The sequence below is a fragment of the Colletes gigas genome, unplaced genomic scaffold (genome assembly GCF_013123115.1).
Source record: "Colletes gigas isolate AHSC1104 unplaced genomic scaffold, ASM1312311v1 Colletes_gigas_Sc00006, whole genome shotgun sequence".
Lineage (NCBI taxonomy): Eukaryota > Metazoa > Arthropoda > Insecta > Hymenoptera > Colletidae > Colletes > Colletes gigas.
This window is the reverse complement of record NW_025106635.1, coordinates 9,259,768-9,276,993: the sequence shown is the minus strand read 5'-3', so window position 1 is coordinate 9,276,993 and position 17,226 is coordinate 9,259,768. Positions and strand designations below refer to the sequence as shown.

At 42.5% G+C, this 17,226-nt stretch overlaps 1 protein-coding gene across 3 annotated transcripts in view; it reads right to left on the bottom strand.

Moving 5' to 3' along the window:
- Window positions 1–423: 423 nt before the first annotated feature.
- LOC122395859 (amyloid beta A4 precursor protein-binding family B member 1-interacting protein) overlaps window positions 424–17,226 on the bottom strand; it is a 235,722-nt gene continuing 218,919 nt past the window's right edge. For all 3 annotated transcript variants that reach the window (XM_043393764.1, XM_043393762.1, XM_043393763.1), the window contains 7 exons: window positions 10,352–10,522; window positions 8,503–8,658; window positions 7,806–8,039; window positions 7,440–7,669; window positions 6,706–7,368; window positions 6,266–6,637; window positions 424–5,853 (listed from right to left, as the gene is read on the bottom strand). In XM_043393764.1, coding sequence (XP_043249699.1) covers window positions 4,462–5,853; window positions 6,266–6,637; window positions 6,706–7,368; window positions 7,440–7,669; window positions 7,806–8,039; window positions 8,503–8,658; window positions 10,352–10,522 — 3,218 coding nt within the window. In that variant the 3' untranslated portion in view covers window positions 424–4,461. The remainder of the gene's footprint in view (window positions 5,854–6,265; window positions 6,638–6,705; window positions 7,369–7,439; window positions 7,670–7,805; window positions 8,040–8,502; window positions 8,659–10,351; window positions 10,523–17,226) is intronic.

Below are 17,226 nucleotides of genomic sequence, written 5' to 3'. Positions count from 1 at the left end.
TCAACTGCTGCGCATTTCTTATTTTTGTTTGTTTTTCCACCCGGTGTCATACCCAAACAAATGGCGTCGAGATAGGTTCTCCAAGAATTAATCGGTATTGTCGCAATTTTAACGTCGCAATAGTCGAATGAAAAGAAACAACCATTAAACGGATCTAACTCTAAAACTATACTTAAAAAAAAAGAAAGAAAGAAATTAATCGATAAGATGCAAACATAGTATCCAAAGGGTCGCGTCCGTTAAACGGAACGCGGTTGGAGCACCGTTCGCAAGATTGGATTTCCGGTTTGTTTTTTTTTTCCTTTTTTTTCTCGCCAATATATTGGGCGCGTCCTTCGACCGTGACGCGACAGGAACGAAAAATCGAAAAGAAAAAGGAAAACGAATGTCTCGTTTCCCCGTCGTCACAAATATAGTGCGTTATTTATATTAATTGAATCGATCGCGGGCGTGTTCCCCGCGACGATCATTTTCCTCCTTGCACTAACGCGTTCGTTACAATATTTACAAAAAACGTACGTACAACACAGGGTATACTCGATCGGAGAAAGAAAAGATAGGTACGATACAGATAAACATAATTCTTTCGTGATCGTGGTTAACGACACGGCGATCGATTTATTACAATCATCTTCCGTCTCTCGCATTCTTTCTCTCTTTCTGGCAATGACCAGCGACTTCAAGTCGCTACGAATTTTCCCCGATTCAATTCTCGATATTCCAAGTCGATAACTCCATCGTCGTGCGAGTTTCGAGCGATCGAGCGCGATTTTATCTCCGAGTTCGGCTCGATGAGGTTCCTTAATCGGTAAGAGTACAAAAAGGAGTTGTTTTCTCGTACAAAATTCTGGAAAACTAGAGCCACGTGGCGCGCCCTTCGCGCGAATATTCGAGGAAAAAGGGAACGAAAAATCAACGAACGCAAGCTTCGGAAAAAGAGTCTTCGCGATGGAGCATCGATTGACAGGATAATAGAAAAAGGCAGAGTCATCCATGGATCTATTTTTTGTTTAGTATTGATATTAAAAAATCTCGAGGAGTTTCCCTGTGACAATAAATACATTATCAAGATTGCATCCGTTTATTTTCCGTTACTATGCTTTCTATAGTCGTTCCCGCAGCATGTTTCATAAAATGGGGACAAACTTCTGTGCACCAAGGTAATCGAGGTTCGCGTGAAACAATTTTAATAATAGTCGTTGTTCGATCAAGCTTTCAGACACTTTTTTACTTACACTGTTCTAAACGAGAAAATTACGCTCGACGCGCTGAAAACGAAATCGAAGAAAAAAAAGATGGAACGATTGTTTATATAGAAACTTTCTTTATTATCTTCGTGTAACGTGTTCCAGCCCAAAGTCGTGACCATATTTTATGAAACACTCTGTCCACTAGGTCTCGTTTCAATAGCGTTACGTAAAACGATACGTAAAAGTTCGAATTCGCAGTCGCTGGCGTTTGGGAATCCAGAACACAACTCTTCTCGAAGTTATTACCCAAAATTATATCACTTTATGTTTACTAAAAATGTACAGATTAAATGTCGCAGGACGAAAGTAAGATAATATTGAAAAGAGGCCTTAAAATTTGAATAAAAAGTTATCCAACCCTCTGTAACCCAGTCTGTCGGCTAAAGATTTTATTTATTACAACTTTAGTTATTTCTAAGAAGCTTCGTTCAACGGATCTTTACGCGTCAAGTCAAGATGTACAACTGTATTTTCGCTTCTACACGCCCCCTTTTATTCATCCAACATTTGTACTACCGTTTCAGAATAATAATTATACACAGAACGCGAAATAAATAAATCAAATCTTACAAATAATACAAACGCTTGAAGTATCGTCCAACTCGACTGGGTTACAAAGCGTTGACAAAAAATTCCTAACTGCGGGGGCGTTCATTTTGAACGCGTACATCGTCCTATTCCCTATTACTCTTTTCGTTCGCAGACAACGTTGAGAATTCAAATTTCAACAAAATTCGAAAGAATTTTCCCTATTACCCTAGGGAAACGAACGTTATCCTATTCTCTATCACTCTCTCGAATCTGGAACGGAGGTTAAAAATTCCTGTTTGTCGACGTTCTATCATGGTGCCACTCATCGTTCACTCAATGTTAACAATTTCTTTCGGTTCACGTTTAATCAGAACACGTGTCTCCTTCCCCTGTGTTTTCATTCCCCAACAATATATCGTTAAAGGTTAAAAATTCCATTTCGTTAGAACTGCGTGTCGATCGACTTTCTACTACCCTTTCTATCCACGAGCAACAGAACGTTTTCTCTTTTATTAACGTTGAATTAGAACCGAGCAACGACTTCATTCTCCGTCGTTTTTTCGATCCTCAAACAACAGAGCTTTGAACAGGGACCAAAAACGATTCCCTCTTCCGTCGACGATTCCAAATCGTGAACAATTTCTCGAACGTTCGCGTTAAGAAACCCTCCATCGTGGCGGCAGTTTGTCGTCGAACCGATCGTCCCGGGCGAGGAAAAAGCCTGCCGGACGGTTCGTCGTATAAACGAGCTTATCGTAAAAGACAACGATCAAGATTCCATAAGATCGATACATTAGTCCCAAAAAAAAAACGTATATTCGTTAGCAATATTATTACCGTTTACTATTATTGGTTCAGTTTGATTGGACCGCGCGCACGGCAGACAAATTACAAGTTACATTTAAATCGGCGTCGATCGATCCACGGGATCGTCGTACGCGTGTAGGGTTCCTCCGTCGCAGGGGTCTCGCGTGTCCGCGTGTGATCGATTAGAAACGAGCACGTCGAGAGAGGCATTGAGTTAATCTCCCTACGATCGTCTAGCTTCTATCAAAATTGGGTAGTAGAAAATATCGCATCTCGGGTCCCCCGGTATCCTTAACGCTTGTAAAAACCACCTGGACACGGCGAGACTCCTCTCGAACGCGACGGGGACGTCTTCGATGTCCTCGAAGGAGGACGCGTGAAACTCGGTAGAAATTCGTGGGTACAAAAGAGTCAGGATTGAGGAATTCAGTATTCAGTATTCAGGATTCAGGATTCAGGCCTTCGATCGTTGCTGAAAATTCCATTGTGCAAATGGCAGCTCAAGAATGCTGTTTCCTCCAGAGTCCCTCCTTTCTTTTCGCGTATCCTTGGTGTAGAAAAAGTAGTGTGAACATCTGACGCGATACGTTGCCCTCGTATTGGAGCATCGTTGGTATCGTGGACGAACGATCAAAGTGCACCGAATCGCCCGGGGTTCGTTCCGCTTGTAAAATCGTTATAAATCCAAGCAGCGTTTATTTACATTCGAACGGACCGGCGGAAGCGATCGAGAGTTAAAAACCTGCTCGAGTATAATGGTCGTCTTCGACTCGCGTGTGTATTGATCGTCGCCAGGACACGACGCGTGATATCAAAATTCTATCAGCTTTACTCGAAGCCTTTTGGCGCGTTTATTCGATCCGAACGAAATGCCAGCGAAAACGGGAACGAAAATAAGATGAGAATGGCGTAAACAAGATCTCTCGCGTTTAGGAGTAAGCGATAGCTAACGGGAGCCGCGCGTGGGCGTTCGCTCGAGGTCCATCGCGTTAAGCGTCATCGTGTCCGCGTCGCAGAGGATAGTTCGAATCGTTATCGTCTAAACATACAGCATCAAAGTCGATATATTGATATAAACGCTCATATGTGTTTCATTTATATACATGCACACCTATGTACGAGGATTTTTAAAAAAAAACGCAGTTCTTCTCGCGTGTTTCCATCAAGCTCGTGTTGCAGACTCTGACTACTATATCCCCGGGTCTCTACGGTTGTTCCATCCGAAATGGAAAAACACGCGAGAACGTCCGTTCCGTCGGGAATGCAGCCTAACAGTAGACGCAATTTGCTCCGTCCGGAACGCGACGCGTAAACAAAAATGGGAGCTTAAGACTTATATATCACATCCTCAATATGTGCGGCAGTGTTTCCCTTACGCTCTAGTTGAATGACCGTCGACGAACCGGGCGCTGAGATTTGATGTTTCACATCGGGACCCCTCGGTGTCAGCAGCCTCCGGATTATCCGCGACGTTCTCGCTAAAAAAATTCCCTAACGATCGTTTATTGGCAGTATCCGATCAGACTTTCATCCTCGAAATTCTAAATTTACATCGATTATCCTATTTGACGGGGCTCGCGACTGTTGGATAGATAAAAGTGTTTCCAACAGAACTCTGTTCCCCCCTATCGCGAACGTACGGTTGATCTTCGACGATCGTCGAAATCCCCTTTTCTCTATTCCCTGGACATCCCCCGGGTTTGAACGGCGGTGCACGGCGACGCGGAGGACGATGACTCGACGCCGGGACCTCGAAAACGGCGACCAAAATCACAGAACAAAGCGAATTCCTCCTCCGCCCTTAGTCCTTCCACCAGCTGCACAGACAGCAATACCATCGCCTTTCGGGATGGGGCTGGATTATCTGCTATTGTCAGTGCATCGCTCTGGTGGTGGTCAGATGCGTGGTCTCTGCCCTCTTCGGGGGCGGTGGCGGTGGCCTTCGTTTGCTCGCGATCGCGTTCACGATGTTCATGCTGCGATTCTCATCCGCGAATCTGACCGTCGACTGTCTGGCGGGGCTGGATGCGTACTCCACAGGCGCGTGGGGATCCGTCGCGTACACGTTCTCGTAGAGATTGTCGGCCCCGTAGTGCTCCTGCACCCAGTTCGACACGTTCGTTTCCCTGTAGTCCGCCACGGCTGGAGGTGGATCGCGGAAACCGAGGACTTCGTGGGGTGTGGTCGTCGAGTCCAGCTTGCATTTCTGCGCCACCTGCCACTTTTTCCTCATCACTCGCTGGAGATCCTTGAGGAAGTCGCCGGGAGGAGCCTGGTCGGAGGCAGCGAGCTTCTTGGGGGACGTGAGCCTCGTGCTGTCGGATCTCCTGGGTGGCATGGGTTTCCTCTGCGGCAGCGCAGGGCTCCCAGGCTCCTGTTGAGGCGGAAGGTTGAACGTGATCTTCTTCCCGGTGCCCGTCTTGGACTTGGGCGACGTTGGGGGCTCTTGGATAGTCACCCTGCGCTGGGGCTGTGGACTCGAGGCGGCCTTCAGCTCTGCCAGGTACGGCGGGGCAGCGTAGTGGCTCGAGGTCTGCTTCATGGCGCTTCGTCGTACAGTGTCCATGTTCGGGTTTGGCCTGATCGGCTGTATAGTGTTGTGTTGATGCACCTGGTGCACCCCGTACATCGGTTCCGGCTTCGAGTTCTGCCTTGTCAGGCTCTGGGAAGTGGTGTGCTGCTGCTGGGACCCGTAAGCCGGCGGAGGAACGAACGGCGGCGGTGATGCGAACCCTGGCGAACTGGGAGCGTAGGTGGGCGTGCTGGCGCTGGATCCCGGGTATGAGCTGGGCGGAGAGGACACCGAGTTCGACGCGTTGCTCGCGTGATGAGCGTTCTGCATGTTGGGATTGTAGTTCTGGTTGTTCTGTACCGTCGAGTTGTTTTGGAGCGAGCTGTTCGCGTTCGAGTACATTTGCTGGTTGTTCGACTGCCTCGATGGCGTGTGCGTGGGCGTGTTCTCGGGGGTGATCGAGTTCGTTGGCGTGGACTGTTTCGGTCTCGCGCGACGGATCGTCCCTGTCTCGCCTACCAGGGGACTCGGGGGTGGCGGGAGCGACGCGAGGCTCAACGACGACCCGGAAAGCTCCGGCGTGTTGCACACTGGGATCTCACCGGGTGCTGGTGGCGGCGGCAGCGAGTCCAGAGACAAGTTAGAGCGGAACATTTCCGGCGGGGGCGGAGGCAGAGGCTCGCTGTCGGATTCTGTCTCCTCCACCACTCTCGACGGTGACGGTGGCGGCGGTAACGAAGTGATCGAATCCATCTGTAAAACATCATTGTATTCAGAGAAGAAAGAAAAGACATGAGATGGTTATCGAATTGCTCTGGGATCACCCTGAAAGGAAGGTTAGACAACACTGCCCAAAATCTAACCGAGATATCTGGAATGTTTTACAGAATGTTTGGAAAGGAATTCCTAATATAACCGTAACTAAATTAATCGATAGAATGCTGAGATTGACTCGAACACTGAAAAGTTGAAAAGCTTCATTTTTGTATTATTGTTAACAATAAAGTTATTATAACAGCAAATTCTATAATTTTTTGTATCTCAATACTCCAACCTATCATTAAATGTTAAGAAGTATTCAAACTTGTCACCCCATTTTGATTAATTTATGAATCTTTCACGAATATCTGGTCGATCGAGTACTTGCGAGAGAAGCAATACGTACCATGCACGATGGAATAGGGCTCGTTGGTGTCTTCGATTCCTGAGACTCTCTGTTATACCCCATAGGACTTGCTCTTTCCCTAACTGGCGTGCCAGGCGGTACCGGGCTAACTGGAGTCGCATTGCCAGATCGGTGATGTCTTTTTAGCGTTCCAGAACCATCAGAGTCTGTACCGCTCCTTCTTCGACTGTGCCTTCTGGTCAACGTGCCGGATCCAGAACTCGTGGGACTTGGACAAGAGTCTGGCTCGTCTCGAACAGTCTCACCCACTTCTTTCAGCTGTCTGGTGATGGACGTTAGAGGCAACTTCGGGTTCATCGACGGTTTCCTCTTTATCGTTCCCGTTGGAAACTCGCCACACTCGAAAGCCACCTGTAGCACAAAACAAACAGTGAGCTAAGGTTCTAAGAACGAACAGTGACCACGTTGGAGACACTTACCTCGCAGCTACTGGGTGCTCCATCCGACAAACATCCGCTCGAACTCGAGCTGCTGGCTCTGCTCAACCTTCCGTCGTTGTTGTAGCTCTGTCGTTGCTCGGGATTGTAACTCTGCCTCTGTCCATCGTACTGTCTGGCGTTGGCAGACTCCACGCTGTGCCTCGAATTCTCCGTGAACTGTCGAGCATTGTCGTTGCTGGTGTTGTAGTGAGCTTGACTCTGAGGCGGCACAGCGATCGAGCTGACGGAACACGATCTCGCGTGTGCCAGCATATCCAGATCCTCCTGCGCCAATTCGTCCACGAGGGTCCTGTAATTCTCCATCAGCTGTCTGCCGTACTTGGCTACCCTGATCCCGACCATCCATCGCTCCAAAGACGCGTTGTCCTCCGCGCAGAGAAACTTTATGTACTTCGTCGACTTCGGTTGCTGCAGTCTGGGATGCTTCACGGCGAAACAGAAGTCCGTCGGTGCTTTGTACTTCTTCTTCCAGCCGACCCCGTAGTAGATCTGATTCACGTCGAATGTTGCCAGACAAACTAGATTACTCGCGGCGCGAGCCTTCTCTTTCGGCGAGTAGTAAAGACCGGACGCTCGCAGGATGAAATGGTACTTCTTCCAGCCCTTCTTGCTGTCCGACTTCAAATACAATGGTCCCTCGACCTACAATTAAAGTTAAAGATTCGTTAGACGATTCGTCTGGTGTTAGAAAATTATCTTTGGAGGCTAATTACCTCGGGTACACCGACGTTACTGCTGGCGAAGAACTCCTCCAAGAGAATGTTACGAGAGTGATCGTCGTACTCGCCGCTGCTTCTGTCGGTTGGGCCCAAAAGGAATCTCTCCGGGGTAAAAAACAGCTGAGTTTTGTCGGGCCTCTCGACGAAAAGCAATTTGTTCTTGGAGTCTCTCGTCCAGAGTAAGAGGTTCTCTACCAGCAGCTCGTGGTCCTCGTATACCCTTTCTGCGAAGAAAAATATTATAAATAATATTCGTAATGGAGCTGTTCAGTGCACTGTAAAATAATTATAATTTGTAATATGGCTTGAAACAATATGGAAGCCAGAGTTGCAATCGTGTCTGTTTATCGATCAGCTTACCCATGAAGAGATCAGGCAGATGCTCGACTACGGCCCATTTAGGATCCATCGGCACGTGGTTCTTGTCTGCCAGCAGCCTGCACACGTGAGCCACGCTCATCCCCTCGTCCACGAGTAAACTTTTCCCGCTCCCGTCCAACGTGAAGGCTTTGATGAAGAGCTTCTGTACGCTAGCCTCGCGCATCTTCTCCAGCGCCAATCGGATTTTCTCTGCCTTGACTCTGCTCGCGGCGTCTTGTAACGGAAAATCGAATTATCGTCAAAACAGTTATTCCAGCCGAAGCAGCGACGCGTCTTATTCGATTTCGGAACGCTTCGGTTCATAATTTTAGACACGGAGATACGCTCGAGAGACAAACTGAAGCATTTTACCTCCCAGCAGAGACTGATTCGTGAAATCTCAGACGCTCGTTGAATTAAATTTGAAAATATGTCACGATCAACAAGTAAAACTAGACTTCCTTGATCCAATAAACGTCACAAATATTAGTTGGGTAGTTTGCAGGATCGAACGACACAAAGCTCTAATTTCATATAAAAATGTGGGACTCCAGTAACCAGTGGATGATTCTTTGTTTACCTCAAGCGTCATGCTCGATATGTTAACTTTCTTCGATGCTCCCGAATCGAAATCTGTTCGACGAATTCTAAATCGTGATTGAATTTGACGTTCAACGACTTGGAAGTTGAAACTCACCCATGAGTTGGTGTGACTGTGACTGAGGGGCTGTGTGCATGGCGGTCTGAGGTGGTTTGTGTCCAGAGCCGCTGCTGCTCGCGGAACTCTCGCTGGACAACATCGACACCGTGTCCGAAAATGCGCTGTCATTGTCTGGACTATCGGTGCGCATAGCTGAAACAAATATTCATCGCGGTTAAAGAAAGAAAGCCCACGATACACGAGGAACGCCAGCTGTTTCAACTAATCTAATTCAATAAATATTCCACGGTGTAGGTATCGATAACAAAATTTATACCGACTGGGAACACAGGTATATCCACCTACCTATATTCTCTGCCAGGTCTACTGTGCGAAACCAGACAATTAACGTTTTACAACGTTCGCTTAGGCACCCGGTGCATACTAGACTAGTTAAACGGTGTATTTATAAAAGTCGGTGAACCCAAGCGTAACGTTCCAGCGATGCAATCTACGGAATTGCAACTTGTGCATTGAATTCGACTTGGGCGAATTTTCATGTTCAAAATGTTGGAATGTGCATTTGTTCAGAGGGTGTAATCGAACCGTGACGGAATTTGGATTCAGCTTATTTAATCTGCATTTTATTCAACTCAACGTTAATTTTGTCTTTTTTTTCTAAATAGAATATTACGTGTATCACTGTTATTATTTTATGGTTTCTTAATATATGTTCCGTGATTGTGTATATAATAAAATTTTAATAAAGCGTTTTATGACTGATCGTTGGTCTTGCTGACGATACCAGCTATTATTGTGCAAAGTTAGTGGAGATTAGAAGTACATAAAATGGCAATCTTGGAAGTACATCTTATCTAAAGCTGGAAAGTATAATGTTTGAACATCTGTTCCGATAAGACGTACTTTCTAGATTGTTACGTGTTCCTAATGTTGCATGATCTTGCGCGATAAAACATTGAACTCGTGTTTTTTTCTCGCCCAATCACGAGGAATTAATTTCCTTTCATTCGTTTCAAAGCCTTCTCGACGTCCTCGACTCGAACAGCTTTGGATAAAATAGGTGAAAGAACTAGGCTGTAAGACAACGATCCACCGTAAAAATCGATGTTATATTTTTACAGAGGTTGAATAAAAAAAAAATGAAAATAAGCATTTGCCATTATCGGTAGATTCAAGTTAGATTTTAATTATTCTACACGTGTTCTGTGATTAAATTTGTCAAAATTCCCTCGTCTAACTTAAGGGGCCTTTCTACTTTGTGAAAAATTTAGGCACCTAATTAGATTTACAGTAAAGAATCTTTTTCTCGAAGGTGCGTAGGATTTCGGGGATATGTGTAATGACAAAAAATGATTGTAATCGACCCTCGCAACCGAAAATAATTTTTTTAGAACGATTTGAAAAATTTTTTTGCGCCGAAAAATTTCAGCACCTACCCGATTTTTTTCTCGAAAGTGGATAGAATTTCGGAGGTATGTTTATTCACCAAAAATGATAGTAATTAACCTCCGCAGCCGAAAATAATTTTTCCAGAGCGATTTGAAATTTTTGAATTTAATTGTTAATAACTTTTTAACCCTTTGCGCTCCAAATTATATTCCAATTTTGTTACCAGCGGCTCCCAATGCTTTTAAGTGTTTTATTTGAAATTTACCTGTTAAAATACGTTTATTACTATTATTTATTATTATAAGTTTTATTTACACTGTTGTTGTATTTTGTAATTTTCAAGTGTATGAGATCTGTTTGGTTTGAACTTGAAAAAATGTCGAATTGAAAAAGGAGCTCCTGAGATAAAAATTGATGTCGAGTCACACTCGACACAGTAGTGCAAAGGGTTAATAAATACGATATGCAAGGTGATTTTTACGAATTGACGAATTACCTCCTTCGTTTTTGCCGATATCGGTATTGTCGCCAGCCGTGATCCTGGTGCTATTTGGTCGGACCTGTCTCTGAGAGTCCGGTGCAGGCGTAGCGGCGATGTCGCCGTCGCAGCGTCGCTCCAGGACGCACAGTTCGCCGAGGATGGCATCGAGATCGACATCTTGGGAGTCTGTAACGAAAGCAAAGGGGGCAATTAGCGAAACGAGAGATAAAAAAAGAAGCGATGGAGTAAAAGTGTGGCGCGTCGTGCAACTTTCTTGCTTCCAGAGACGCGGAGGACCGTGCCTCCCTCCTCCCTCCCACCGAAGATCGCGATCTCTTGGAAGCTGGTAATGGTCGACGCGAATTATGAACCGATCCGTCGATGAAACCAGTTCCGCGCTAATTGCCCGTACGATTGTACAGTCATCTGGTAACCGCACGCCGACCGATCGCTTGTTCCTCGAACGTGAAACGAGGCCTCCGATCCGTGGCTCGTGTACCTGACCTCGTGCAACTCGGCGAAAGTCCTTGAGTGACCAAGAAACGAACGACTTTAATTGAAACCGCAGATCGTTCGTCCGCGTAAACTGACCGACCATTTATTTACAGACCTGTATCGCCTTAAGGAGCTACTCTAGTCTCGGCGACAGTTTTCTACGCGTTCTCTCGAATCAAAAAGGAAAAAAAAGCCATAACACTATTGTATTACACAATTTTTTTTCTTGGTAAAAATATTTAAAATTCTCCAAAATACCTGCTTATCTAAATTGAAGAAACTGTGAATCAAATTGTATGAGAATTTTATAATGGATTACCAAAAAAAAGAGTCAACATACGTATAACGATTTACACGAATTTGTATTTATTCGTCCTGAAATATTTAATTCTATTCTTGATATTTTTATTCCCATTTACCCTGTGACGAACAGTCGTTTACCTGTTGTTTGTTATTCGAAATTACTATCCAGATAAAAATGTTGACCGTCTTTAAATTCTCGACGTCGAGAGAATCCTTCACGAAAAATCGTACATGAAATCGAAGGTACAGCGTAAGAGCCAACGATCTTAACATTCTTCTTTGCGTGTTCATATACTGCGCAGCGTAATAATTATCGCGGATCGTTACCCGCACGTGATAATACCAACTTCGTTACGATAATTAACGATATTAGCTTGTACACGTCAAAGCAACGGGGAACGATTTCTTCGACCGAACGATATTATTTAAATGGTCGTACAACTGTTCTTCAAACATTGCTAAAGTTACGAGATTTTTTACAAGCAAAACCACGTATATTTAATTAATAAAATAATATAACTCACTATTCCATAAGCAGATATTGCAATAGCATAGTACTTTGTACTCTTGCATTAAGCCTTAATTAAGCGTTCCGTGCTGTTAGGCATATTTCTTATTAAATAAATATCTAGTAATTATATTCCTCGACAATATTAAATGGAAAGCAATTTGTTAAGGAAAGTAATAATTCTTCATGGTCGTGAGTGCGGTACAATATATTACCTGAACTGCCACAAGTACAATTAACGATGGATACACAGAACCCGTTAATTTGATTTGAATTTGATTAATTTAAAAACCAGAAAATCGCGTTTTAATCTATCACGCGTGTCTTGCGTATGCTTTATGTATAAAATTATTTCTAACGTTACTTTAACGAATAATAATATTAATGACAAACGACAATCGTGAAGAAATTTTCGAACAATTCAATAAAAAAATTGTTTTTCTCAGATTTCCAGTCGTCTCGATGGGTCAGTATATGGTATTTTCTTTCCCCCGAGAATTATTATTAGCATGATCGTTTCTCTAGCGAGCTACGCGATTCGCCCTCTTTTCATAACACGAATCGCAATTGCCAGACACCGATTAAGAATGAAATTCCTGGGACACGCGCGAAGGCGTCGGTCGTTTCGTCGCGAGTGCAACCAAAGGCACTCGCGTAGGCTCTCAATCTTTTACACTTTTACACATCGCCTCGAGGGTAGACGTAATTCGCGCTATATAAACCTAAATAAGTCGTACAATCGTGCACAAGCACGAACGAGCGCAGCTTATCCGAGGTGATCAATTATTTGCGAATTAGTGTCAAGATCGTGTTTAATTTGGAGCGTGGAACCTCGTGCGAGCAAATCAAGTAAATACATAGACCAACAGATGTTATATAACTGTAAGTGGAGTAAGAAATAAACGCGTTACAGGAACGAACGTTGTAATTACAACGTAAGCTTACGTGTACATGGGTGTCTCAAAGAGGGGGATGAGTCTACGTTAAAAGAACGAACCGAAAACAGAGAATGCAATTTTTTCTCACGAGAATTCCAGAGGTTTTCCGGAAAATCGACTTTAAAAATTCAGTGTACAACTTTAATTTCAGCGTAAGTAGAAACAGTGGGTAATGGACAGACGTTAATTTATCTTAACATCATGAAAGGTAACGATGATTCTAAACGTAAATTATTTAGAGTAAATATGTTCGATGTAGTTTCCTTAATTGCTCGCTCGACCATCATCGAGTATCCGCTGACTCGACAGATTTGGAACACTGTTCGCTATTTTCCAAGTGCTAATGGAAGACATCAAAGTATTAGAAGCTTTAACAAATTATTATAATACTGAGAAAGAAGCCACATTAAAAAAACTGTGCTTTGCAAATGATTGTTTAGTTAATCTCAAAATGTGTCCAATTCTCCTGGAAGCAGTTTATTTGCCATCCAAATGATTTTGTTTTAACTGCCAGATATTCAATTTAGTTAATGTCAGTCCCTCGGCCAATAAACAGACTCTGTTTAGATTAGTTAAAGATATGCAATTTATGGTGCCAGCTATAAACCTTCCCTCTTGTTTACTTTCCTTGTCTTATCTATGGCGCTTAGCCATTTGATTATTCCGCTACAATTACTTCTTCATAATATTTTTCCTACACGACGCTCTATTCTTTCAGGTTTCGTCACACACAATTTTAATCTCTCTTACACAGACTGTATATGTTTCACTCTATTTTTAATATTTCCACGTTTGAAATTATTCATGATTTTCTGGACAACTTTATTGTACGAATGAACTTTTGTATAAATCATCAGATCTACTAGAAATTACCTAGATATACCAAATTTGAATTTCCCTTAAATTCACAGATATTACAGTTTTTTCTGAACACTAATTTTCCCCAAATTTTCCCCCAAATATGTCAAACAGTAATTTTCTGCAAATCGTCAGCCATACCTAGCGTAAATTTTCTTTAAATTCCAACATCATCCAGATACGCGGCCATTTTCTAAGAATTCTCGGATACTTAGGTCAGCACAGATTTCCCTTTTCTCTCGAGCATTTCCCGGACGAGGCATCAGAGTTCATAGACGCCATCAACGATCGCTGAACGAATGACGAGGCCGTCATGGAATGCGACGGTATCTCGCTCGGAATTGTCCGACAGCGCGGCGACTGCACGCGAATTTCCTCCGCGAGCAACGAGGAGGAAACCCAAGAAACTCTCGGCGAACTTTATCAATCGGATTCGCGTCGAATTTCCACGGTGCTGACGCGGGATTTTCCACCGGGAAAATGATACGTCGCGAAGAGCGCGAAACGCGTAGGGTGCGCTCGATAACAATAGGAGCGGAAGTTGCTCGAAACGAATTTATGCACGTCGAGGAAACTCGCTTGGAAAGCAACTCGCGCGATACTTCTTGCGTTATCTATGATAATGCTTCCCTAGTTCCATCCAGTCGAACATCGTTTGAATCCACAGAGCTAAACACAACATTCCGAACAACGTTAGTTTCCTTTTCTACGATACTCGATAAAATCCTATTTTGTTCTCAAAATAAGATGCAAACTCCTTCGAACGAAGATTGATGAAGTAGTACTCTAGTTTCTTAAACGAAAGGATTTTTCTTTTTTTTCTATGAGAAAAATGTTTCATCATTTATTACACGTGTGTACGTTTAATAGAAAGAACTGAGGGTTGGATTATTATTTGAAAAAGTTCACTGTTCTGATGAAATCAAATATTTCTAATGAAAATGTATTTAAGTTCCAAGACAAGACTATATTCTTTTAATAAAAGTGAATTTTGCTGTATTTCCTATTTTGTGGCTGTGTTTAGTGTTATTTTATTTAGCAACAAAACTTCAAAACATTACACACAGAAGTACCAGTATAATTTGAGAATCGAGTCGCTAAAAGTGACACAAGACTGCGACCATGGCTCGAATCTATAGTATCTATCAAGCTACACACTCACATGAAGCATATATCCATCTAATATAGTCCAAATAAAGCGTAACGGAGCCGTCCCTAGCGCCAAACAACGAAAAACGGCAACGATGCGTTTTATCGAGGTTGGAAAGATGCGCTTTATCAAGGTATACCCGTATCTCCGAAACTATCGAATCCTGACGCGTAATATTTCGTATACAGCCTACGATGCATGTAATCTACCACCCTGCAAACGCAAATTACGATCCAAGGATTGAAATCTGGTCAAACGTTGAAGGAGATCGAAGGAGCTACCGTTGCTCGGACGTTTCGTTGCGAACGAAAACGAAACCGTGACGGTTGCGTGTACTTTCCACGTACTGAGCCCGGTGAAATAACGCTGGTAAGACCTATCGTAACTCGCGAATACGCCACGGGGTTACCGTTAGTCACGCGGCGGCCGTTTCATGACGCTCGGATGGAAAGACGCCCCGAGAAACTGTCCAATTTGTATTCCCAGAAGGATTCACGGCCGACACAGGACGGCACGTGAGTCGGTGTTCCGAGTCGCGTTAATGCTCGGCCACGTTCGCTGGTGGCGTCGATCGTTTTCGACGATACGACACGTTTTCCTTGTCCATCGCGCGTGGGAGAGCGTGCCGCGAGGAAACTATAAAATTTTTAGGGACTCCGGGGGGCAAACGCGTCCAGGCTGTATAGCGCCGACCATGCATGGTTCGTGATTATCCGTACGACCCTACGTGCCGGGAAGAGACGATTATACTCCCCTCGTAGGTACGAAACGTATTCGTCGGACGTATGACGTTACGAAATTTGTATTCGGAGCTGGAAACAGCGATACGCTGATTAATTTCGTTTAAAGTTGAGAAAGTTATGTGTTCTGGGAGCGTTAACCCCTACACCTGTTCAATGGATGACCACGATAGCAGTTGCACCGATTGAAAGTGTACTTTAAAATTAGTAAAATGACGAAACATTAAATTTTCACGTGAGACATCTTTGTAAATAAAATAAATAAAAAGGTGTGATATGTATGGTTTGATGAGGCGTTTGTTTACTAAAAAATACTTTGTCTTCATAAGACTAGGTCTTAAAACCTCGGTGTCGGGAATCGGGGCCGGATGTTTATAGTAACAGAGATAGTGGCCCAAGGCTTCAACGCATTCGATTCTCGGTGTTTGAAGCGTAGAAAGTTATTCACGAGAGTTTAATAAAGACGTTTAGTAATTTAAAACATGTGTTTAAAGTATGCCAAGAAGTTCTTGTAAATGTTAATGCTCAGTATTTTAATATTTAAAGAGTTTCATATTGATCAGAGTGTATTTCTAGCTTGTGTAAAATTAATATCGTGGAATAATATATCCTTTATGATTAATAATATGGCGTTTCGTCCAGGTTTTACCGGTAGACTCGTCAGTAAGGCTGACCCAACGAGACTCGCCTTCGACGTGACTGGATTTTCTTAGATCAACCAGCAACGCATGGACGAAACGTTATTTTTGTACATTATTTCGATTCGAAGAGACAAATTCGGGACGAATTATTTAAAAGTTCCTTGATTCTGTCTTTCATTATTAAATAATGAATCAACATAATGTATGTTAAATCAGAACGTATCGTAAAAAATGTTATTTCCTTTATCATCGAGAAGTATTAATTAATAATAGTTTTAATATGTGAAAGAATTATATCAGAATTATAATCACGATAAAAATAGACTCTTACACTTCATTTTATTATTATTATTTTTAAAATTTTATACAACGTCGATTCACTGATTCCAGTAACTAACAATAACACTGAAAACACGGAATGTAAAATATTATTTTATTTCAAGATTATAATTCTTATCTCCGTTCGATAAAGAACGGATAAACGTTCTTTCACCTTCCATTTGTCATTCAAAATCATTATCTAGATAAGAATTTCGTCCATCTTCGAACTATATCAGCTATTACAATGTGTGCTGTCAGTAGTTATTCTAGATAGTGAAACAATTATGCTCCTTGTAAGAAAATGATTAATCGAATCGAAACGCGTGACTTTAAAACTTTACAGGTGCCCACTGACAATTGAAAGAACTTTGAATAAATTTTACTATATTTTATATTTTCCTGGCTCGTATATAATAAACAAACATCAAACTCATCGAAGAGAAAATTTGAATGAACAATACAAGAATTAATTAAATTTGGAATCTATTAGGTAATTTCATAAAACGCTAAATATTAATTCATTTAAACAAAAAAAAAAAAAAAATAGAAAAGAAATAAAATTGTATACAAGGCAAAGAAAATATATTTCTCCATATGATATGTATTATACTATATATTTTTCGTCATTGAACAAAACAGAAATAATATATCTTTTGTTATTCTCAAATTGTCAATTATCATGCAAGGTAATCATTTTTAAAAAATAATCAAAGTATCAATAATTGGAACATTAACTTTAACGTGTTAATCTTGTCTATCGTTTATTTTGTTTATATACCAATACACTCAATAGTCTTAAAAATTGTATTATTGATCAATTTCTTAAATATATCAACCGAATTAAATCAGCTTTTAAATTCGTATGGTCATGTTGCACTGCAAACGATGATTCACGCCACGATAAGCAACTTAATATCTGCGATACAACGTAGAAAC